We start from the raw sequence: 23,305 nt of genomic DNA, 5'->3' as shown, positions 1-23,305 counted from the left end.
GGAGGAAGACAAAAAAAAAAAGTTTTGTAGAGAATAGCATGTAAGCCTAGGTAAAAGCTCTGCCACCTCAATACCTCAATTCACAAGTTTTAGGCAAGTTATTTCACTAATATTTAGTTTAAATTAAGAGAAAAAAGATGCCTCTATTTTTCATATTGTTTAGGTAAACTCAGTTTTCCAGCCAGTTTCTACAGAGTTAATTGCTGACAAAAGCAAAGCCCCTGAAGAGGGAGGTGGGTGGCGCATGAAGCACCAGTTAACACTCCAAGGCAAATGACAGACCCATCAGGAGGCTGGAAATTATCTCTGGAGTTCTCCAGTCCAAAGTCCTGCTTCAAGGACTTCTGCTTCTCCCTGTTAGAGAAGGTTGTTCAAGTTCTGTCCAGTCAAGATTTCACTAACTTGCATTCAATAGAGTCCACAATCTGTTTGGGTTTCGGTTTTGTAGCGCCTGAGCCCTCCTCGTGATTTAAACAACAGACAAACAAAAGAAAACCCACAACATCCTTTACATCCATCTAGAATTCCCTCCATCCACTTCCTCCCACAAACATTCCCTGTTTGAGGTCAGGCACTGAGAGGTAAAGTGGAAAGAACTGATACTATCAAGGTTTAGAAGTGATGTTTGTTTGAACTTTCTATTCAGCTTCAAATATCTATTTAAAGACAATTTCCCCCTAGTAATTTTAATATCCTCATTCCAATGCCTGATAAAGATGGCTTTTCCTTGACTAAGAGCAAGACTGAACTCAAAATCTTGTTCCACACCTGAAGTGGTTCCAAGAAAGAACAGTGTGTTGAAAAAATAATTAATTTCCCCCACTACATAGTAACTCTTTTTGAGTGAGGTTCTCATTCTAAACTAATTATTCTGTAATTCCAGTCAGTTCCTCTGAAAGTTCTGTAAAAACATTTTACATTTTCATAACCAGGTTAGTAATGCTTTCTCTCTCAAACACCAGAGATACAAGGACAAACAAGACTTCAGAAGGCTGAACCCTGCACAACAGCTATCTGAACTAGCCCAGAGAGGCATCAAGCTCCTGAGGATCACATTACAAGGAAGAGGCACAAACTGTCACCTTTGAGCAGCGTGAGAGGTCAACAGCACATGCAGAATTAAAAGTCATCTAGACAGCTATGAATGACCCTGCTTTTTCTCCCAGTCACAACTGCACTGCAAGGAACAGAACACTTTGCTCTTACCTGAGCCATTTTCCTGCCATAGAAAAGGTTTTCCATGACAAGCAGATCCAGCTTCTTTTCAGTGTTGTTTTGAGAGTTCTTGTAACCGATTCGATAGACCCCAAGGATTTTAGCCAGTGCTGTGGGCTTCTAATGAAGACAAGACATGGGTTAAGATCTGTGTACAGACAATCAGCAATCCCACACCAGAAGCACCACTGCCGACTGTGTATTACAGCTCAGAAGTCCAAGCATAATTTCCACTCTACATCTTAGAAATCCATTATTAATGTAACTCACACCCTCCAAATTTTTCTTTTATTTAAATGAAAAAGGTTAATAGAAACTTCTACTAGTCTTTAAAATCCAGAACACTGCCTAAAACAAAAAGCACTTTTTTTAATACCTTCTGTTGAACTGCATTAGTGATGTAAGTGAAGTAGTGTGGAGCAAAGTCAAGGAATGACTGGACTTCCAGACGAGGCATTTGCTTCAAGATGAATCTATCATCTGTTTTAATATTAGACAGAGGCAACAGGGTTACATACAATAAGTGATGCATATTTAGAATTTTTTAGGACTGTCACATAGCTACAATGGTTTAAAAAATTAAAGCACTACAATTCTCTTAAATCCTGACCCTCAGAAGTTCATTTCTGGATTCTTTTTACTACAGATATTCTGAATTTCAGCCTCCCTGGATTTCTACCTTCCAGTAAAACATGGACAAGAGACTGACTACACTAGGTCTACCTCAGCTACACAGTCTTCCTATATAGCCAACAGAAACTGCCTACAGACTATTTTGTTCAATACTTGTTTTACATAGAAGCCTAGAAATGGCTAAAGTTCAAAAAAAAAAAAATTAGATTCACAATAGCACATGAGATTATAAGAAACACTGTGTCTTTAACAACAAGTTTTCCTTGAATTATACTCGTTTTTGTTTTCTGAAGCCTGCCTGAGAGTACAACCCTTCAGTTCAACTGGCTTTCCTAGCTGCTACCTGCTGAAAAACAGAACTATATTTTGTTTTCCTGCACATACAAAGAGACAAATTATTTGATATTGAAGACCCCAGAACAACTCAATTTTCCCTTCTCAGTGACCACTTCACAATCAGCAACCCTCTGGACAGAGGCTAACAGGGATTACATTACACACTAACCACCAGCATACAGAAATAAAACCCCTAAGTACAAAGGGGCAAGGAGCTGCATTTACCCTCAGTCACGTAGAACGCAGCTCCAGATTTGCCTCCTCGTGCCTGCCAGGGCATGGAGTGAGAGAGGGATCGGATGAAATCCTCCTCACTGCTCCCCAGGATCACTTCACGCATCCTGTGAAACTCCCCAGCATAATAAATCCGGCAGTAGAACTTGGCATTCGCATCTGAGAACTCTGCAAAACATGGTTTTCCTCAATAACAGCATGTAGCATGCACTGACTACCTGAGACAACACTGAGATTCTACTTGTGTCTAGAGGAGTATTATTGTGCTAAACATCTCTCTCATGCTTAGTGTAATTCAGAAGTTTCAACCAATGAGATTTAAATGGAAAATGATAGGGAAGTCAATTCCCTCTAGATAAGCTATAGTACATGTCATGGGGAAGTGTTCAAACAAAAGAACAGTTAAAAAAAGGTCATGGAGTAGTTTTGCAAAAGAGATTGATTGCAGTAAGTAAAAATTGCATTGCTATTTTCTTGATTTGCTTTTCCTTCATGATACCAAGAATACCAAGAAAAATATCATGAAAAAACAACCATTAACTTCAAGACTGCCACTGCATGTGCATGAAGAAATGAGTTTGCCAGCTAAGACTAAGTTGTTATTTACAGCTACTCACGGAGTTCCACATGGGGATTCACCACCTGTTTCTTCTGTCCATCTCCTCCATCTCCATCATCTGAAGGCATAAAGGGACATTTGGTCAGGGCTGTTCACTATTATTACTGAGAAAGCCACATTAGGTACTACTTGTAAACTCACTTTACAAGAAAAATATTTTCTTTTTTTTTTTTTCAAGAATACAGTGGGAACTATACACAGGGAATTATAAATACAGCTATAATTGTATAATATAATACATATGCTAGAAGGGCACTGCTGTTTATGGACACAAATCCAGCCTCTCTCTTCATTCATTCTCCATGAGCTAAAACAATGAGAACTAAAGCGAGAAACTAAGAACTAAGGGCTGCTTAACTAGAGGCAACTCAATCCAAAGGCATTCAAGACCAGACTACTCCATGTCCCTATAGCTCGAATTTGAAAGATCCTGTTTCCCTTATTACAAAGAAAAGGAATTTACTTAGGAAAAAAACATATTTGATGTTCAAATGATTCATTTTCCATGCATGCTGAGTAACCTTGGACTGTTGAAAAAGTAAAAGCAGGAGTACATTTGGGGCCTTACATGGATGAATGAGGTTTGGGAGAAGTACCAACCCAAGACAGAAGATGAACTTTGCAGTCTTGTACCTTGTGCCTCTGCTCCTTGGTTTTCTGCTCCCTCTTTGCCCATCTGTCCAACCTGGTAGTAAGCACTGTCAGCACCACGTAAGGTCTCTTTCTTCTGGGAAGACAGGTCTGGGCTCTTCCCTCCCGTGCCACGGAAGAAAGACAAAACACCAGATGGTTTCTTTGCTACAGTGAAAAGGAATAGAAAAGATGGTGTTGGCATTTCCACAGGCACTTTAATAACAGCATGACTCCTATGAACATTCCACATTCATTATTCTATGTGACCATTAAACTATAACTCATTTGCAACTTCAGGCAACTAAGGTCCATGAGGGTGGATGATCCAGTGTGCTGAGTAGCATCCTAGAGTGCAAAATCATTTGAAAACACAGACCAAGAATAAGTATCTTTAATACAGTAAGAACTTGTCTCCATTTCAAGATCTTTTAACTGCATCTCTTTAAAGAAGGCAATGCCAAAAGAAGGGCATTATATCCCACTGAACAGGCTGGATTCAAGAACAACCTTAGGTTCCCTACATAATAACATTTAATCAGGGAATAACAGTTTGATCTCATAATAGTTCTCATAAGAACTATTGATCTCATAAGATCTTCATAAAAATAAAAAGCCCACACACTGCCATCCCTCTCATGTGTTACATTAAGTCAATACTAGTTACAATTTCAACTCAGAATGATGCTTTTTCCTCCCCACATGAACTAGAATCCAGGTTAAATGGACTCAAGTCTGAGCTATTAGCACCATGGATGATTTTGGCAAAATGGCCTTACGCTGCTCTGGCTCTGCACTGCGAAGGGGACACACGTTAGCCTCAGGCAGGCGGACAGGGCTGCTGCTCTTGGGTTTGCTGTCTGACATGCTGAAAGGAGAAAGAACAAAGAAGTGATGAACCAACAAATGCTGCCACTCAAGACACTACTGCTTTATGCCTGGACATTGATTTCTCTCCCCTGCCTAAACACTAAAGGGAAAAAAAGACACCATTTAAAGGTGTAACAGTGTGGGACTCTCCAAAGTTGTCCTTCTCCATCTTCCTAAAAAATAACTCTCAAAGTCCATAGCAAAGTGCCATCCATGACCACAGCAAAGTAAGCAGGCCCAGTATTCCTACCATGCATGCAGCCAAGAGATTAGGTGATGGAGCCAGCATGGTCCATAATGTGAAATGGAAGCTCACATACTGAAGTATGTGATGGTTACATGGAATGAGTCAGATTCCATCAGAAAGCAGACATCCTAACAGGGGCATATTTTGAGGGTTTCTCCCCATCCTAGTTCTGGCTTTTTCACTACCATCACTGTGTCTTCACTCTATGTACTGTAGTTCCTGCATGTAACCTGTTTGGTTGTAGTCCTTCTTCAGAACTGCTCTTCAGAGATGCTTTGGACAACTCATCCAGGGCATTTCTGTACTCCTTGCAACTGATGAGGAAAAAAGAAAAGAAAGCGAAAAGGAAAGACCCAAAATAATTAAGTATTCTCTTGGAAACTCTGAAATACCAGCCCAAAGACTCAGTTCAGAGACAGCCACAGCAAACAAAACACCACAGTAGAAAAACCTCTGCTTGGGTTTTTCTTATTATTAGAACTTTTTTTCCTTAGAACAGAAGCTGCTCTAGACAATACTGCAGGAAAAAATATCCCATTATTTCCCCCCCACACACAATTTTAGAATGCACTTCTTAAAAATCTGCTGCCTTGTGACATGCAAATCCAAAGGTTTACTGAAGCAGCTGGTAAGAAGAGCTGAGCAGTAACAAGAGCTGCTACAAGCAAAGGTAAGCAAGAAACAGACTGCAATATCAATACAAATAGCTGTTCCCCAACTCAGTTGCACTTCCTCCAGCTGGAGAGGCTAAGCAAACCTTAGCTGCACTTCTTTCTCTAGTGATAGATATCTCATTAAAAGAAACACCACAAAACTAAGTCATTTTTGCACACTAGACTTCCACTAAAAAAGTCCAAAATCCAGTTGCACTTTCATTATCTCAGCAGTAAGAGGAAAGAACCCCATTTCTGGCAGAAACTCTAACACGGCTTAATATCAAAATTCTGTCATGCTTGTTCCCTATCATAAAAATTTAAATATTCCTCAAACACAAAAGCTGCAAAAGTAAAGTATGTCAGATGAAAAGCCAAATCACACCAGTACCTGAGAGCAAAGGCTATGATGGAGCTTGGTTCTTTCTCACAGACTGCAATAGGTACACGTTCGTGCTCATACATTAAGTAGTGCTTATCTGGGTCACTAAACAAAAACAACAGACTGTTAGTAGATCATAAAAATTTGTGTAAAGACTAGAAGTTTTGGTCAAAACCCAGATATCACCACTGCACTCCCAGGCACAAGCTGTAAGTCTCAGCATAGAACCAAAGTTCCCCAGATCAGCTTCTCCCAACAGACACATTCATAACTATGTGGTTAATTCTAAATGGTAGTGTTAGGGAAATCGGCATTTCAAGCAAGCAGCTTGGATCAGAAGACCAGCTTTAGGTTAGAATAAGAGTCTATTTCTGTTTAGCAGCCCCTGTTTCTAATGGCACCAAAACCTGCCTGGGTTTGGTTTGACTATCCAGCAGCATAGCCTGTAGACTGAACTCATGGGACAAAGCTGGACTCTTTTCTAAACAGGCAGTTTATGACAGAAAATTCTCCAAAGCCTCCAGCATTCTTGTATGATTTTTTTCCACTGATCTGTAGGGTCAGTCATTTAGCTTTTACCTCATCAGCCCAAGGCCTGTGCTCCTACACTGGGGTGGGTTTCTCAAGTTCAACTCAGGCTGCCAAACATTAGGCTCATGTCAAACGAGAAACACTACAAAGCACGCAGACCAAGTAGCTGAGAGACTTTCCAGCCTGCCCATCTTCACACCAGAGGGAAACTTGAGGGCACATGCAGTAGCCATTGAACCTGACCTACACCCAGATAATGCCAATTTGAGTCCAACCCTTGGAAGAGCTCTGGAAGCAAAAACAAGACGCAGGCATGTAGCTTTAGTTAAGGAAGGGCTTTGCTAAGGAAGGGCATTTCCACTCCCTCCCTGAAGCAATGGAGCTAGAAGGCACCTTTCTCCCCTCTTCCCCATCCCTTCATCTCCCACAAGAGCTCTGAGGAGGCATGCCTGCCAGGAGGAAACTAATACTGGCTTTACACAAGGGCAGATCATTCGTAAGAAAGGTGGTTAACCTACAATCACCTAGAATGGACATAGAAAACTTCCTACCTTGAAAAAGTTCTCTATCTTACTCAGGCAAACTCAAGTAATGCCTTAAATTATAAACTGAGCAAAGGAAGCATGCATGGCTCTGCCTGCAATCTGACAAGGTTGCTGATTTTGTACATTTTTTGAATATTATGCAGTACTTACAAGGGAAAGGGAATGGGGTTGTAGTTGTTTCCAGGCAAAAAGTTAGCCAAAATAGCTTTCATAGTAGATTTCTCCTTCACTTGGCTGTCTGTAGATCCCAGTGAGTGTCCATCAAACACATCTGGAACAGATGTCAGGTCTGCATCACAATATCAAAGCTTAAGCTTTAAATTCAGAAGGATAACTACAGACCACACAGTTAACAGTCATTTGTCACTTCCTAAAAGGATTTTGTGGACTTGGCACAGAAAAGCAAGAGAAAGAACACAAGATCACAACTGAACTATACCTTCTGAGCTGCTTGTTGTGTCCTGTTCAGAGAGTGTGCTGGCACCAGTCCCATGCTCCGATGCAACCTCTGGAGAGGTGGGCAGCTGTAGGTGGGTGGAGCCTGTGGAGCTCTGACTTGATAAAGTTGTCAGGAAACGATCCTCTGAGAGTACAAGGACAGTTAAGGACAGAAGAAATTATTTTACATGGCTGTCAGAAGTGATACTGTTTGCTCCCCGCCCAAGCTATAACCAGCACCTACTTTCAGAAATTTTTACTTAGAAAGCAGGTGAGGCTACACAAACCAAAGGACTGGGCAAGCTCATCAATGCAGCACCTCCAGAAAATGTGTACTCTTATAACTACTACCATCAGCTCCCACAAACTCCCAGTATGCCTTACAGGTAAGAGATCTCAGCACCCATAACCAGATCACAGAAGAGGCAAAAGGCATTTCCCAAATTCCATGTAGTTATTCAATTAATTAGAAAATTTCTGAAAGTTTTTAAACTAATGTTCAATGGAAAATTCTTGTTGGCCAACTTACTAAGCGCTAGTAATTCAGCTTCATATTAGAAGCAGATGGCCAACTTCTATCTTACCACTAGAAAAAACAAATGTGACATGATGGGGATTTGGTATTTCTCTGACTTATCAAATTTTACAAAAGCTCCCATATATGTCAGGAAAAGGGCTACAGTATGCTTCTATTGGCATATTATGAAAAATAAGTAACAGACCTTTCTCTCCATTTTGCAGCGCTGGAGAAGCATTGCGTGGGGAAGCATCCATGCTGCTGATCTAGGCAGAATAACAAAACACCAACGTTGGTGCCAAGCTCTTTACAGTTTTATTTCCTCCTGTGTGGAACACTTACAAAAGTAGATGTATTACAACAGAGCACTCCCACCCACTTCTCAGCCTCTGCATGTCACTGTACCTGTTACCATATGAAAAAGGCAACGGCAACTCAAGTTCACAGGATGCTTATGATGGCTGTCACCTGTGTATGCTGCTACACTCCCTCTCTAAGAACCTCCTTCCTGCTAGATCAAGGTAAGGTTTGCTTTAGCACCTAACAAATATGTGTTAAGTGGAAGGGGAATTTGTACATGCTGCAGAGCAAATCCAGGGTCTCTAGGAGTTTTTAGTGCACCTTGCTACCATAGAACTATTGGGAGTTCAGCCTCTCGGTGTCATGCTCATATTGTACTGCCTTGCAGCCCAGACATTTCCTCAGAGCTCCAGCTTCCCAAAGGGTGGAAGTTCAGCATGCTGGCGTGTGTATCCTTGGACAGAGTTCTTGAGGCAGCAGTCCAAAATCATTTATCCATCCCTTCAGTCAGTTCCCACAGGATACATCACAAAACATCACAATCTGAAAACCATTTTCAGGCCTTCCTGTGTCATCTGCTCTGTTTTTTGTCGACATTATTTGTCTTTTCTCTTTCACAAGGGGTGCACATGATAGGCAACAACCTAGGGTTGAAGGAGATGGCCCAGTTCCCATCTAGGCACACACTCGACAATGGCTACAGCTCTCTGATGGCAGTGTTCACATCAACACTACACAAACATCACAGAAAATCAGCATCTCTTTAATCACTATTAAAGAGAACTCAAGCCAGTCTTAAGACTATTGTGCTGCTCCAGGAAAAAAAGAAATGTTTAAGAGGCTTATAGCCTGTTGGCCGTACCTTGCTTTCTTCACCTTGCCTCAGTCTCCCAGGGCTGGGTGGTACTGTTGGACGTTTTCTCCCTTTCTCTTGTTGGAAGAGATCCTGCAGTCTTAAACAAAAAATAATAATAAAACAAACTACCCACACAAAACCACCACCACCAAACAAAAATTAATCAAAGAGTAGGTTACTGGTGTTATCTCTGAATGACACAAGTTATGAAGTTTCTCCATAACAAACTCAGATTGCTGCTAACACATGCCAAAGATGTATCAAATGGCCAAAGACAGCACATTTTCTTTAGCTCTGAGACTATTTCACCCAATCCATAGGTCCCATGCTCCCCTCTTCCCATCTCTTCCACCATTACTCAAATGAAAATCTCTCCTCCAGATGCAAGTTGTGCTCTACAACCCAATGCTTTTACCATACCAAATGATTTTCTGTTCCAACTGATCAGCTGTGTGTTCTCAACCAGCAGAAACATTCAGCACAAGCTCTATACAGTAACTGCTCTAGAGTGAAAGAATCTACAGCTGAACCTCTTCCCTCCCAGAATCAACACTGTATCAGTGTTGCTCATGATTCCAGCATGTGTCCTCTTACCTATTATTCCAGGCTTGTAGCATCTCACAAAGGCCTTGCTTTTTAGCTATCAGAGACTCAAAAACAGATTGCAGCTGTTGAGGCGTGTCCAGTGATGATGAAAGCAGCCTTGCTTGGATTTTCTCAGTCCAGTTTCGAAACTCTCCCTCTTCCATCTGCCAAAAGGAAAACTGTCAGTGTTATCTCACCAAGACAACACAAGATCTGAGTAGCTCCTCCACACACTTAGCCTATGGACCACTGATGTACAAACAGCCTATTACCTCCTTTTGGGCAAAGAGGTCTTCCATCTTCTCTTCCCTCGTTTTGCTGAAGGTATCCGTTTTCAGAGAAGCAAGGCGATCATCCACAGCAAGATACACTTGTGACACCCTGCCAACAGCAATGCAAAGAGTTAAGCTGTGACTACTTGGAGCTTCTTCAACATTCTTTAAAATAGTCTGAATGTGTTGAAGGTTAGCATTTAAGAATATAAAAGACAGTATATGATAGCCTTCCTGCATAGTAAGCTATCCAACTGTATTCACAGAGAAAGTTGGGGAAACTTTATTAGTAATAGGAGAAATCTCAAAGTTACACACACTGACATTTGTCTCCACGATTTATTCTTAGCAGTGGAAGTTGTCAGAGAGCAATAGAAATGTCTCAAACACATTACTAACACAGGGAAACTATTGTGTTGTCTGTGATTAGGAAGAATCTGGGTCTGCAAGCTATACCTCCACCAGCAGGGCTCAGAAAAAAATGAGTACCTCTATTTCAGCTCTAAACAAAGCTCCACAGGTTTTGAAGTCAGATGGTCACAGAGACATACAGCAACACAGGAATGCTGTGACCAGGCAGAAGAGCAGTATGGCTGGATTTTACAGAGTTTTCATCTTGCCTGTCTTCCACCTTTTTGTTCCTACATTTAGGAAGTGTCTAGGCTCATGGTAGTTCACCTTAGACTACAAGGAGGTAGAGTCTGCCTGCTCTTACCATATTCAATAGCTGACAAAGGCAAAGACTTTTATACATCAGTTTTATTGCCACATGACCAATAGAATGACAACAATTCCACAAGAGAACAAGAGATTTGAGCAAGGTCTTTGCAGTTTTTTGGGGCTGAAGAATTGAAACTCAGTCAGATGTTCTATTAAGGAACATTAGGATAAGAGTATGAAGTATAGCCTACAGTTTTCCAGGTCGGCCTTCTAGGACCATCTTTTCATTTTTAGCATTAGATGAAGAATTGAAAATACTTTAACTGGGCATTTCATAAGGTAATAGACACCTGCTGATGGTCAACCTTTCAGTAGCTTGGCAGCATTATTTAGAAACATGCTATTTGACTCAGACATCAGTGAAACATTCAGGGATAGAGATGAAAAGAATCTTAGTTTCTACTGGCAATGTTTAACCTGACTTGCTGCCAGACAAAGAGTTGAGACATTAGTACAGACAGAGCAAGCAAAGGTAACAAAGATTTCAATACCACTCTCCCTTGGAAGTATATATGCATATATGTTTTAACCTATTACTTTTCTATCAAATAATGAATATTTAGCCAAATCTCATCATACTAGCAAAATTGTTATACTAGCTAATAAAAATACAAAATACAAATAAGATTAGGAAGACATTAAAAACAAAGCCTACTTTTGTGAGAAATCCTTGAGATCCTGCAAAATAGTAACTTTTAATGGAGCCTGTCGCTTGATGTAGATCTTGGGGAGTGGGACACACACTTCCAGCAGCCGGATTGGAGAGTAGCTGAGAAGGGAATTCAACAGCTTGTAACAAGAGCCACACCACACAGCACCAGTTCTACACCATACTGAGGTTTGAGGCCCTTATATGAAAAAGGGCACTGTCAATGTGTCCAGGGATTTAGCTACTTTCAGCAGGAATAACACTGTTCATTCTCCCAGGCAAGTAAAATCACAAATCATACTGCAAAACCAAAATTTGGAAAGCATGTGGAATTAGATAGGGAAAAGGATTTCCCTTCTGTATCATGAACAGGAACCATCCACTCTTGGAACACTGCCCACCACAGCTAGGACAGTGATGCCACCCACAAAGCCCTCTGCAAGCCAGCACACAATCCTGCCCTTGTGGTTTTGGTACAGTTATGCTATCCCATGCTATACTCACAGTGAAGGACAGAACTGATGAATCCTTACTAGAACCACATGCTTCATACAGTACCAGAGAAAGAAGGAAGTTTTTAGCAGTGGAACTCACCTGAAAGATGCCACCATCTGATTATAGGAGAAATACTGGTGATAGTCGTGGTGAATGGAATGCCCACAGGGCTCTGCGTTGGCCCTTCGAGTGTACTGGTACCCATAGAACCTCAGCTCAAGGTATTTAGCAAAAGACATAGACCAAGAGTCATTGGAAAGGGGAACAACTGGTGTCACCTGAAAAATTGAAAGGCAAGCATCTAAATTTCATCCTTCAAACAAGATTAAGGAGAGGATTATCCAGGCAGCAATCTAGTATTCCTAGTACCCGAAACAACCATGACCCTGAAACATACTTAACAACAAAGATGGCATTTATGTATAGCTAAGGCCAGCACATAGTTAAAATAAATCTGTTAAATAACTGCTAGCTGATGATGAAAGGTGCTAAGCTGGGGGAGTCCAAACATACTGCTGATGGAAGCTTATTTCTGGGATGCTACTTCTCTGTATAGAGTCCATTTCCAGCAACCCAGCCAGCAGCAGGGCCATATCACATACTTTCCCCTGGTGATTCTACAGCTACAAATGCGCTGGTGCTGCTCTGCAGTGCATTTCAACTTCAGAAGTGCTTCCAAGCTTAGAGCAGACACTTTACACACACTTAACCTCAACCACATAAGTGTTTACATGAGCACACAAAAATAAAAGGTTACAGAGCAGCTGTATACACAGCAACACAGGGCTTGCTGTCAGCAACTGCGTCAACCTCCTGCAGGCATCTGTACATCCAACACCCACGTCTAAGGCAGCCTAAGTAGGTGACCTGAGTCATCCATATGGGTAATTCACATGTTTTGCATTTCAGGTACTGCATGAATCTTTTTCATTACGTTTTATTCTCATCTCTTTGAAGGCTCCTCATGTTTAGCTAGACATGAATATCCAGTTAGCAATGTTTTCTTAGCTAAATTACAGAACAAGTTCCAGATAATACACAACCTTACTATCTTGTGGGCTTTTTAGAGCAATTTAATATTTCTCTAATGAAGATGTTACTTTCTAATGACTACTAAAGGAACTCCAGACATCACATTGACGCAATGTAGGCTGTTCAGTCCACAGCAGATCAAAGAACAGCAAGTGGCTTCAGCCAATTACTACGCCAGTAGGTCTTGGTGTCTGCCCTTTCCCATATGCTCATAAAGATTCACTGCAAGGGACCATACTCTTCACCTCTAAGTGAGCAACTACATTTTTTCTGCTTAGATCTATCCTCTCAGAGTCAGCTTGACACTTTCTAACAAGACTACCTCACACAAGATTTTTCACCCTCAAGGATCCCAGTTCTAAATGAGGAATTTGTAGGTAACATGAGGTAACAGGTTTTCTGCCAGTTTAGCCATAGCTCCAGGCGTGAGCACTTTCTCAAAATGCTACCTTTCCATACAAAGCCAGTCACAACAAGAACACTAAACTGGAACAGCAATGATTGTGAAGTCCACATGCTTACCTGTTTGCACAGTCTGCACCAGGAGTAGGTAAGGATGGTGTGCTGGTACCCAGGCACGGGGGAGTCCAGCTCCTTCAACACGATCTGCACACAGCCCTGCCCATGAACAAAGCGACGGATGTGGTGCACCATTGGTGTTTCACAGAACATGCTGGGGCATTGGTAGGAAGGTCTTACAGAGAGAAAGAGAAACATCTATGAATGATCATGTACCAGGCACTGCTGAAGAACTGATTCAACAGATCTAACATGACTTTTAATATCCTGGTCTTATTTATCTTCACTGTAAAAGAGTTTTTTAAGCCTGCAGTGAAGGCTGTATCTGCAGAGCAATTTAGAAGGAGCATGTAGTGAAGTTCCATCAACAGCAATGGCTGTGTACATCCCAAAGGCAGTGACTGGCTACTGGTTGCTATCACCTTTTCACAATGAATCACTTTCTACCAATATATTCTGTATAAGGATCAAGGCACCTGTGGAAGCCCTTGGCACTAAATTAAAACACTGCTTTGGCAGTGTAACCAAGCAAATACTACCAAGGACAAAGATGTGACAAAGAGCCTCAAAATGTCAATGTTTCAGTCCTTGAAGGAAAAGGTAAGCAACACACTGCCATAGAACATCTTTGAACAATAAAACCCATGACCTTTCTTTGGATGGGTTTTTTTTAAGCCACAGAAAAAAGACTAATGCTAGAAAAATAAAAGCTGAATTGTTGAGGTACCAAAGTCAGATAAGATTCTTCAAAACCAGAAAGAGCCTGAAAAAGCTGAGATTCTCCTTGCTCACATGAAAAAAAATAAAGAATTTTAATTACTGAAACTATGGAGATTTAGAAGCATTCACTTTAGCAGACACTACCCTAATGAGCAGAGAGAAGCAGGAATTTAAAAGAAGGCAGCTAAGCTCCTTCTCACTGATCACCACCAGGAGAAATACTTGTTCCTCCAGAAGGCTAAACACTGAGAGCCTTCTGCTACTGCAAGTGGCCAGTGCAGAGAACAGAGTAAGCTTGTCTTTTGAGCAGGTTACCCATCCAGCTTCACAGCCTGCTGAGACTCTGCACAGGGTTGTGACAGCACCAGTTATTACAGAAACGTAACAACTTACACCTCTGTGAGATGAAATAAATGACACAGTACTTTTCCAGGGCTCAAAGTGTTCTGGACCATTTACATTGGCCACTGTGCACATATGACAAAGCCTTACTCTGAGACACTAAATGAGTAGTGTTAGCCAACACCTGTATGAACTTTCAAAGAGGACCTCAGAAAATTGTGACCAGAACAGTTGCTTGTCTTGAAAAACAGACAGTTGGAATACATGTGGCTCTTCATTTGGCCCTTAAACCCTAATTGCTACAGAAAGGGCTATGTGAACACATTTGCCTTTATAAACTTATAAACTTTGTTTCATAACCTGTTTCACTTCCTCATGAAGGGAAGAAGGACAGGGCCAAAATAGGAAAGCAATGGATGTATTTGCTTGTAACAAGTGAGCATGAGGTAAGCAGAATAAATTCCTCCTTACCTGAAACAGTAGCGCTCCAGGAAAATTCCCAGAGTTAGGTCATTTTTCCCATAGAACTCCATAGTCACAATCCTAAAACAGAAATAAAAGCTTTAGAGACTGGATGCCATCACCATTGGCTGTGCAATGGTCTTTAGGAGCGCAGATCTACACTCACTGCTGGCTTGTTTACAGCCCTGTATAACTTCAAAGATTTTTTTTTTCCACATGACTACCCTTCCTAGATCCCTGCTGTCAGGTCCCTGCTAATAATGAGATCAAAGTCCTACTAGAACAACTTTAAACTTGACATTTAAAAGCCCAATACAATTCAATTGCACTTCTGAAGATTATTTTCAAAAATATCTAGGCACAGAAGTCTAAACAGCTTTAAGCTTCAAGCACTGATGTTTAAACAGCTACAAAAAAAAGGTACATGCAGAACATGAAAAAAGCCTCAAGAAATCCTTATTCTTCTAGCATATTTAATAGCAACTTTAGTTTCCCCAGAACCTGAGCTGACCAAGCCATTTAAATTGTGTATCAGTTTTAAGTGTCATCATTCAGATATCCCTAACATCACTAAATTACACCCGCTCATTGTTGCTGCTTAGTGAGCATATCACCATCATCTTTGGTTAATTTGTAAGCTTTTACAGGAACTTTAGACCTTTCCCTGTAAGAGGGACATCTCTTTATTTTCACATTAAACTATTAAAATCACCTAGGCTAATGATTAAACACCAAGACCTGTCCTGTTTAGTAGAGATAAAAGTGTGTCATAAGTTGCACACAATTAGCAGCAAATTACAGCCTCCTAAGCTGGAAATAAAGCTCTTAATACTGATGACTACAGTATGAAAAAGACAGCAATATGTTCCAATCCCATACTTGTAGATAATACAATCTACAAGTATTCCAAGATTCTCACAAGGTTCACTTTTGGGTTTGGACATTGTCCTGTGTCCATTCACACTAACTCTTCTCCACAAGACTGCCTGCAGTGCTCCCCACACAGAGACCTTACTGTGCAGTGAAACATCAACTCTGCATTTGGTTTCAGGCTGGCCTTTCTCATTCATGCCTTGGGTATTCCAGAGGTTGTGCAATACTGCTGTAGATTCACCTGACCACGCAAGACCAAAGGCTTTTGGCAAAAGTTCCTGTTACAGGATGAGCACAACCTACCAAGAAAAGCACAACCTCCTCAAAGAAATACTGCCATGAGGCAGGCACTGACTCTGACTTTGGGAAAGAAAGAATAGCAACTATCCAAGCTGTAGAGGAGTGGTTTTTATACCAGGGGCTAACACAGGCACTTGGAGCATTGCTGGACTGAGCAGAAGAGCTGCTGAAGAGAACACAGAGCCTCTGATGGTTTACTGGACTCAGGCAATCCACCTAGTAGAGAGAAAACAACTCATTCAGTGGTTACAGACACCTCCATTCACACACAACTTCTGTTGAATAAAATTACTAGAATAGAATTTTGTCAAAGACAAGTATCTGCTTTCTCCTTTTGAACAGATGAATTTGGCATTATCTCCCAGCCTCAGGTAAACCTGTTCTATGTATAATTGCTAAGTGCCATTTTTAGAACAACATAACTCATAATGAAACCAATGAACATGCATGTGTTTCTGTGGAAATGAAGTCAAGAGAAAGAGAAAACAACAAAAGCCCCATGACAAACATCCAGACATCTCTAAATTACTGTATGATGTAGGACATCATGGATTCAAAACTCTGCCAATATATTATACTTCAGTTACTCATTCAGGCTATAGAAACATTTCCATCTTTCTATTCTCTGGGAAGAGATGTACCACGCTGCTCTTGGAACAGAGCTGTTTTCCCTTCCACACCCTACAAAACCATGATGTTACAAAATACTTGTCTTTGATCACTGAGTAAATTTAAAACACCATCAGTCAGTCTGATCCAGAGCAAGGGCTACTCTTACAGTTTGTAAAATTATGGCGTATGAAGCTACAGAGATCTGCATTTAAGTGCCAATTAAAAAGTGACTTCTGCTCATGAACACAAGGGCTGATTGGCTCAGGGACCAAAATGTTGACTGTTCCAACAGATCAATTCTGCTACTCTTGTTCATAGACATTTTTCCAAACAGCACACAATTCAAGAAAGTCCCAAGATCTCCTTTTCCTCAGATATAAGTTGGTTACTTTCATGGCAGTTTTTTATAAACTTTAAATATTTTTGTTACAAACACATACTCCCTTGCTTTGAAATCTCAAAGAAGATGCCTTTCCATTATGTGATTCTCACTTTTCTTCAGACCACCCAAACTTTTACAATGAAGCAAGTACTTCAATGTAATTACAGCCTACTGCTGTTTCCATGACATAAAGTCCTCTGAAAATGAAAGCACATTTCTATAAATAACCAAATACAAGGAGCAAGGAAGTTCAGTTTAAAAAACTTCTTAAGGTTTGCTCCCTCTTCATGGACTCATTTTCAGAAACCAGTTAGGTACAGCCCATCCAAACAAGCAAAACTGATTCTGGGCTGACTTTGTGCATTTCTCAGAGACATTTTGCAGTCTTTTGTTCTGAATGATTGCAGAGTACCACAATCTAAAATGGAGTTATGACCCAGTCAACAACAAAAAAAAAAAAAAAAAAAAAAAAAAAAAAACCATAATCAAACAGAAAGAAATAGACAAAAACATCCCCTCTGGTTTAATGAGAGACCCTAGACCTTCAGTATACTATGAAAAACTGATGCAACTTGAGTTTTGAGCAGCACAACTCAATCTTACCTTATGAGACCATGAGGATTCACTCAGAGCCAGTCCCTTCTCCTCCTCTTCAGTTCTGCTCCCAGTTTTTCCAGTAGAGACACTAGACACATCCTTATTTTGGGCAAAAGGATCTGTGCTTTTCTGTAGTATCCTCCCTCCTCTGGCCCGATAGTCAGCCAGCATTCTGGCTAAGCTCTGGCTATCACGTAGGTGCCCTGCTATTCTAGTATTGACCAACTCATGAGAAGGTAAGACTTGGATAGCCTTGGCTTGGACACTCCCATTCCTCCCTTGCAGTCCAGAGAAATCCCGCAATAATTGCTTCTTCCTTCTGCTCTCCAACTCCTTGTATTCCTTATTGAGGAGAGGAGACCAATAAACTTGTTCGGGAAAGTATTCCCGGGCAGGGCACCTCATGCCTTTTTCAGTCAAAAGGAACGGCTCTCGGAACGTCAGCACTGGGGAAATGCACAGAATGACATCTTTCAGCTCCTGCTTAAACGCTGCAGAGTAAGTTTTGAGACGATCCTCAGAAGTTACCTCTTCCGTGACATATAAACCCGTATCATCCTGGAGAGGGTCTCTGAAGACTCTCATCTGACTCTTGGATTCCTGTAAATCATCTGCCTGTGGAAGAGGCTCTAGTGCCTGGTTATCCAGAGTAGCCAAGTGCTGGTCCATGCCATGGAGGGGCAGTGGGGATGTTTCAGGTATTGCATGAGGTACAGAGCTGAGCACTGCAAATGGTGACTCCACTTTGTGGTGCTCTTGCTGCTTGGAGGACACCATTTCCAGCTGGCTGTTCTCTTGGTCACCTCTGTCAAGTACACCCCCTGGTTCAGGCAAACTGACCTCATCAGAGGACACTGATTCAGAGATTACAGGCAGCTTTTCAGAGGGCAGTTCAATGTCTTTGACTGCTGTGCTGAACTCCTCACCATTGAAGAGGTTCTGTTGGTCATTTTCATCTCCTGGCTCCTCAATAAGGGAATGAAAGGAAGTGTTTTTGGTGAGAGTAGGGGGCATGGCAAACTCATCCATAAGAAATGAGATTTCCAGCTGGGAATGATAAGCCACACAGACCATGAAGATCAGGATCTCCTTCACACGAGCCAGCTCGTACTCTGCAGCACCACACAACTTGATAGTGCAACCCAAGTGCTGGGGACACCCTTCAAAGAACATCAGGGGTTTTGTCTGATCTAGAAATAAAACATGGGAGTTAGGATGACAACTACAGTTAATCTGCTTTTAGATACCTCACACACCCAAGAGACTGTAAAGGAGACTAAGAGTAAGTAACATTAGTAGCTGCAGAAATTCACATTACTGTACTGAAATAACTTATTTTCGCAAGAAAAAAAAGGCATTGGGTATAAATCTTCTCCTGTTTTATAAAACCAGCCAGCATAAAGTCAAAGTGAAGGCCATATGGAACATCCTGACCTAAACACAGTATTCTAAGAACACTGTAGACTCTGCACCAGTGGGCAAAAGAATGAATTCCCTTCCAGGCACATTTGTTCACCCTTACAAATCAAAAGCCTATGACATTCTGTGACATTCTGAGGGCAATTAAAGGCTGAAAAGGGCAATGAGGAAGTGGAAAGGAAATTGTTCAAGGACAGATTTGATTGAACTTGGAGCAACTTGGTCTAGTTCCTGCCATGGCAGAGAAGTTAGAACTAAATCATTTTTAAGGCCCCTTTCAACTGAAACCTTTCTATGATTCTATGAAGAGATGCAAAGACTGCATCTCCACAACGATCTGCATCCACAGCATTTATGTGTGCCAGCACCACTGATAACCTGTCAAGCAGCATTTCTGCCTTCCTTTGTAGACTCCCACTGCCTGGGGGAGCTACCGAGAAAAAGGAGCCTTTCTTAAAGGTGCACAAGGACCAGACATGGGGAAGTGTGCACAACTTGCAACAAGGAAAATTTTGATTGGATTTGTTAAGGTAAGACCGGATCATCTTTTGAAAGGTAAGACCGGATCATCTTTTGAAGTCCCTTCCAACACAGGCTGCTCTATGATTCTCTTACTTCAATGCAGAAAAATTCTTTTTACAGTGAGGATGGTGCCCAGACAGACTACAAAATCTCCACTCTGCAATATTTTCAAGAGTTGGCTGACAAAACCCTAAGAAATTTGATGCTGTATTGAAATTAATCCTTCCTGTTTTGAACAGTAAGTTGGACTAGACAAACTACAGCATGTGGGAAGAGAAAAAAAAGCTCGGAAGAAAGAAGTCTGTCTAATCAAAATCTTTAGAGTGTTTTTTCTTAGTAAGATCATACTTTACACAGGCAGTTCACTGTAGTTACAAGAAGTAACAGAAATAAAATGAGTAGAATGATACATGATCATAACAGTTCAAATCTATTTAAAAAGGAGCAAAGCATTCATCCTTTCACACACATAGGCTAAGGCACATCAAGTTTTACTTACCATTGGGCAACTGAAAAACTTGCATATAAAATTTATGACAGGTCCCCAGCTGAGGTTTGGTCAACAGTTGATCCATTGACATCACTAAGTCTCCCTGGGTCATCCGGCTTACCCGGTCTAACACTTGCTGTAAAATTGGAAAAAGCAGTAAGAATCCGCAATGCAAAGAGGACACTGGCATCCTTATCTTGCTCTTAACAAATCTAAACCAGTGCAATCCATAAAACTTCTCACTGAGATCCAAACTCTGAGTTAAACCAAGTCCCACAAACCCATATCCCAATATATAAAAACCCTAGAAACACAGTTGGGTAAATAATTCTGGTGAGATTGTACCCTGCCGAGAACTTCTCACTTGACTGTATCCAGATACCTCCAGCAGGTGCAGTGCAGTCAGCATAACGCTGGCTCTGCCAGGAGCTCAGCCAACTCTCCCAGCTACTCTCTGTCTGGCTGTCTGTACCCTGCCTCACAGGGACAGAGGCTCTCTGACAATAGCTGAGGACCCACACATGATTTGCTATAAATGGATATCAAAGTCCAAACTCTCCAGATTCACCTGTCTTACCTTCTTGGAAGAGAACATTTGGTTAGAGAAGAAAATAAGACAACTCTTGGCTTTCTCCAGGGAGTTTGCTACAAGGAGTCATTAGAAATCTACCACAAGGCCAAGTCTAACTCTGCTCAGAAATGCTCACCGGCTTGACATTGATGACCAGAGTGATTCCATGCTCTAAGAGCATGTCCTGGGCAATTCTGGACACAGTCTTCTCAACAAGGACCAAATTGGGCTGGACATCAACTATCCGCTGCACATAGTTCTTCAGGAATTCCCTTTCCTGCAGACAGGGACAAAGTATAGCACTGAACTACTGCAACCCCATCTGGAAAATAAACCCACTTTAATGCTTAATATCACTTTTCACTTTGTTTACATACTGTCCTATCCCATAAACCAGGGAAAACAGCTATCCAGAAAACACCATCAATAGTCCATTGTGAACATTTTCCTACTCCCACAGCACAAGACTAGTTTATCAGTAGTATTTTATAAGCATTTCATAAATAAGAGGTGTGTGCACTTCAGTGTTTTCATATTTAAGGCACATCCATAGTCAGAGGGGCAGGGCACCTGTTCCAAAGTGACATTTTCTAGTTGATCACTCCATTAGGTTGGTGGTTGTTCCCTTTTTTCAAGCCTGACAAAAAATAACATGGGTGTGACCTAACCCTAACCTACATTAACTTTTCAAATATTCCTTCACACACCTTAAACCTTATCTAGCTCTAATAGTGTATAAGGAACCTACAGTTCAGAAGGTCTCAGTAAAAAGAAAAGTTTTCTAAAATGATGCATTGTGAGAATCAAAAGCTCATGTGTTCTCAGGACACAGAATTTGAGGACAAAAGCCCTCAGTGCAAGGCTACAAGTTTGTACTATATTTACTGCAGCAGCTCTCTTAGCTAGCTTACTAGAAGAGGAAAGTTCTTTCTTTTCTACGCAATCTCACTCATTGAACTTCACCTTACACACTGAAAAAATCTGCACTGGTCATGGTTTTGCTGGGGTTATTTTAACCAAGAACAGAAGCATACGCTCACCTGAAGTACTATAGGCTCTATGCAGGTAAACTTTGTTTCTTCTCGATAGAGGTACTCAATAGAGCATTTTAGCAGAAGAATTCTGGGATTTTTTAAGCAAGAGTTCATCTAAAAAAGACAGCAAAATAGTTAAAACAAAAATACAAATAGCTGGAGAGGAAGAAGTACACAAGAAAAAGAGACAGACCTCCCATGATTGGTTCCTGCTACCCCCACCTCCCTTAAAAGTGGCTCAGCTATCCCCCCCTGCAGACCCAACTACACATTCTTCCTTCTTCTGAAGTTGTTACACCCAGTTGTTGGAATTTCACAGGTACTGTCCATAAGCAGGCAATGCTAGAGAGGATTTCCAGTCCCTGCTAAGAGCCCCAAAGTCTTGATACACTTGATTCATGCAGTTCACTTCTATCTTGCTCTCCTGCCTTAAAGACGCATTTTACTATGCTATTGTAAGTCAGAACTACAAATGCCTTTTTCTGCCTAAAAGTTGGAATAATTATTAGATGCCTCATGCTGTAGTAGGGATGGAAAGGTTTTTCTATACATGCATGAGGAGAGTTTCTCCCCTAAAATCTCTGGTCTAGAAAACAAAACAGCTTGGAAAATAAATGCTTTAAAAGCCATTACTTTTGGGGGCTCAGAGCAGAGAAAGCCCACAAACCTCCAAGGTGGTGAGAAAATCTTCCTGGCACAAAAAGCAAGTCAGAGCACCCTTGTTTCCACAGCATGCATTACAGTAAGATTAATTAAGCTGCATTACCTTTTTGTGTGCAACATTCTTAGTGCAAACAAATCCATTCACCACCATGGAGTCAAATTTCTTTCCACCAGGGATCTAACAAAGCAAAGAACATTTGTAGAACTGTCATACACTCCCACATCTTGTAGTGCAGTAAAGCAAATACACAGAATACCTCTTGTAGGTGATGTACAAACTTCAGCTACACCCTCAATTACCAGATGAAAGATCAGATACAGTCATGCTGGGCACATAAGTCTTTCCCTTTAAAACCTGACAAACTTAGGACAACATGAAAACTAGTACTGGGTTCTAGGATTTCTACACCCTCCCAAGAGATGCTTATTTGTTAAACCAGTTTACTTCAGCACATGACAAGGGAACCTAATTTGGATAGGCCATGAGAAGCACATAGCTTTGCACATACCATTTCTATTAACAACAAAAAAATTGTAAGCAAAGAGAGGAAAAAATATAAAATAAAGAAAGAAAAACAAAAACCCTCTACCTACCAATTGAACACATCAAACAGCTGACTGGTGTGCCTGCAATCTCAGGCATAATAAGCAGCATGGAACAGTTTTATGAATAATATGTTTCAGAGGACATTCATATTACCAGCATGTGAAAATAGCAGACAGCTATGAAGAGCTTTCAGCTCTGAACAACTGTTCTTTGAACTGGAATTTCAGAAGATGCAGGAACAAGTGGTGCTGCCTGAAGAGATGCCACAGAACTACCACCAGAATAATAAGGCTCGCCTCAAATCCCATATGGCTTTCAAACAAGAGTACTGCTAGGTGAATTTGGCCAAAGAAAACTAAGCCCAAATCTTCAGTCCTCAGTCACACTAATTCCTTGGATGCTATTTTCACATCAGACTCTCAGAAGGAAGTTTGCATGCCAGAACTCCAGACTTACAGTTCAACAGTGTCAACACTGGGCCGTCTGGCAGAAC

The 23,305-nt window shown here is 41.1% G+C and overlaps 1 protein-coding gene across 8 annotated transcripts in view; it reads right to left on the bottom strand.

Annotated features, from left to right (window-relative positions):
- PIKFYVE (phosphoinositide kinase, FYVE-type zinc finger containing) overlaps nt 1-23,305 on the bottom strand; it is a 63,584-nt gene that overhangs the window by 6,776 nt on the left and 33,503 nt on the right. For 5 of the 8 annotated variants that reach the window (XM_064717697.1, XM_064717696.1, XM_064717700.1 and 2 more), the window contains 24 exons: nt 22,369-22,443; nt 21,609-21,716; nt 20,705-20,845; nt 20,007-20,133; nt 17,573-18,756; nt 16,091-16,191; nt 14,812-14,883; nt 13,282-13,453; nt 11,827-12,005; nt 11,239-11,352; nt 9,864-9,972; nt 9,601-9,755; nt 9,013-9,103; nt 8,056-8,116; nt 7,335-7,478; nt 7,046-7,184; nt 5,829-5,924; nt 5,015-5,098; nt 4,447-4,535; nt 3,671-3,835; nt 3,036-3,095; nt 2,410-2,586; nt 1,592-1,695; nt 1,207-1,335 (listed from right to left, as the gene is read on the bottom strand). In XM_064717697.1, coding sequence (XP_064573767.1) covers nt 1,207-1,335; nt 1,592-1,695; nt 2,410-2,586; nt 3,036-3,095; nt 3,671-3,835; nt 4,447-4,535; nt 5,015-5,098; nt 5,829-5,924; nt 7,046-7,184; nt 7,335-7,478; nt 8,056-8,116; nt 9,013-9,103; nt 9,601-9,755; nt 9,864-9,972; nt 11,239-11,352; nt 11,827-12,005; nt 13,282-13,453; nt 14,812-14,883; nt 16,091-16,191; nt 17,573-18,756; nt 20,007-20,133; nt 20,705-20,845; nt 21,609-21,716; nt 22,369-22,443 — 3,876 coding nt within the window. The remainder of the gene's footprint in view (nt 1-1,206; nt 1,336-1,591; nt 1,696-2,409; nt 2,587-3,035; nt 3,096-3,670; nt 3,836-4,446; nt 4,536-5,014; nt 5,099-5,828; nt 5,925-7,045; nt 7,185-7,334; nt 7,479-8,055; nt 8,117-9,012; nt 9,104-9,600; nt 9,756-9,863; nt 9,973-11,238; nt 11,353-11,826; nt 12,006-13,281; nt 13,454-14,811; nt 14,884-16,090; nt 16,192-17,572; nt 18,757-20,006; nt 20,134-20,704; nt 20,846-21,608; nt 21,717-22,368; nt 22,444-23,305) is intronic. The other 3 variants (XM_064717699.1, XM_064717701.1, XM_064717702.1) reach the window with 1 other exon arrangement.

This window comes from Zonotrichia leucophrys, chromosome 7, assembly GCF_028769735.1.
Source record: "Zonotrichia leucophrys gambelii isolate GWCS_2022_RI chromosome 7, RI_Zleu_2.0, whole genome shotgun sequence".
In the NCBI taxonomy this organism is placed as follows: domain Eukaryota; kingdom Metazoa; phylum Chordata; class Aves; order Passeriformes; family Passerellidae; genus Zonotrichia; species Zonotrichia leucophrys.
This window is presented reverse-complemented; position numbering and strand designations above follow the sequence as displayed.